This window comes from Capsella rubella, unplaced genomic scaffold (genome assembly GCF_000375325.1).
Source record: "Capsella rubella cultivar Monte Gargano unplaced genomic scaffold, Caprub1_0 scaffold_5, whole genome shotgun sequence".
NCBI lineage: Eukaryota > Viridiplantae > Streptophyta > Magnoliopsida > Brassicales > Brassicaceae > Capsella > Capsella rubella.
This window is the reverse complement of record NW_006238919.1, coordinates 6,194,025-6,195,324: the sequence shown is the minus strand read 5'-3', so window position 1 is coordinate 6,195,324 and position 1,300 is coordinate 6,194,025. Positions and strand designations below refer to the sequence as shown.

The following is a 1,300-nucleotide window of genomic DNA, read 5'->3' as shown; positions in this document are numbered from 1 at the left end:
TGGGAGTTTTGAAAGCCCATGGGATCAATCATATTTACAAAGTGAATACTCCGTCAAGTGGTGAGGCTTTTCAAATATTTTGTATAAATGCCTTTGGACAAAAGCACCCAAACGAGGGTTTCTATGAGCTTGCTTTGGAAGTTTCAAACCTTGCAGGTGAACTCCCCTTGGGATTGAAGGTGCTAGGCTCCGCTCTACGACGAAAGTCGAAACAGGAGTGGAAAAGTATACTACCAAGGTTAAGGACCAGCCTTGATGGAGAAATAGAGAGCATTATAAAGTTTAGTTATGATGCCTTATGTGATGAAGATAAATATTTATTTCTTTATCTAGCCTGCTTTTTCCTTAGTGAATCAACTTATAAAGTGGGAAAGGTTCTTGCAAATAAGTTCTCGGATGTGAGGCAAGGTCTTTACGTTTTAGCTGAAAGATCTCTCATATCTATTGAATACGGAATGATAGGGATGCATACTCTAATACATCAGTTTGGAAGAGAAACTTCACGTAAGCAATTCGTTCAGCATGGCCTTAGGAAACATTACCTTTTGGCTGGTGCAAGAGATATATGTGAAGAGCTTAGCGACGATACAACAGTAAGTTATGCTGTTGCAATATTGCTCTTTACAAATTGAGTATATTTTATAACTAACCATATCGATTTGTATTTCTTTTTTTTTTAGGATTATAGGCGTTTTATAGGCATAAATTTAGATTTATCTAATACCGAGGAAGAATTGAATATAAGGGAAAAAGCAGTTGAAAGAATGTCCGATCTCCAATTTGTAAGAATCAATGGTCTGAACCTTGATCAACCTGAGAGACTGCATTCATTACTTCATTATTCTCAAATGATTAGATTACTGGATTGGAGTTATTTCCAGAATATATGTTTTCCTTCTAGTTTTAATCCGGAGTTTCTCGTCGAGCTGGCTCTACATCACAACAAGCTTCAGAAGCTATGGGAAGGAACTAGAGTAAGTAATTTTGATGAAAAAAGAAATTTCAATATTTTTCTAATATATATTTTATTTACTAATTTTTCATTGTGGGTGTTTAAAGACCAATCATATAAACATTTTCTTTCTTATTTGTCAATGCAGCCACTTAGAAATCTCAGGTGGATGTATTTGAGTTACTCTACAGATCTGAAAGAGCTGCCCGATATTTCTACTGCAACTAATCTGGAAACACTATATCTTGAAAAGTGTTCAAGTTTAGTAGAGCTCCCCTCATGTATTGGAGAACTTACTAGTCTCCGGGTTTTAGATCTTAATGGATGCTCAAGTCTGGTGAAAATTCC

At 35.8% G+C, this 1,300-nt stretch overlaps 1 protein-coding gene across 1 annotated transcript in view; it reads left to right on the top strand.

Annotated features, from left to right (window-relative positions):
* LOC17887498 (probable disease resistance protein RPP1) overlaps positions 1-1,300 on the top strand; it is a 9,100-nt gene that overhangs the window by 5,169 nt on the left and 2,631 nt on the right. Inside the window, exons 2-3 of the mRNA XM_023783122.1 lie at positions 7-593; positions 681-974. Of these exons, the coding sequence (XP_023638890.1) occupies positions 7-593; positions 681-974 (881 nt within the window). The remainder of the gene's footprint in view (positions 1-6; positions 594-680; positions 975-1,300) is intronic.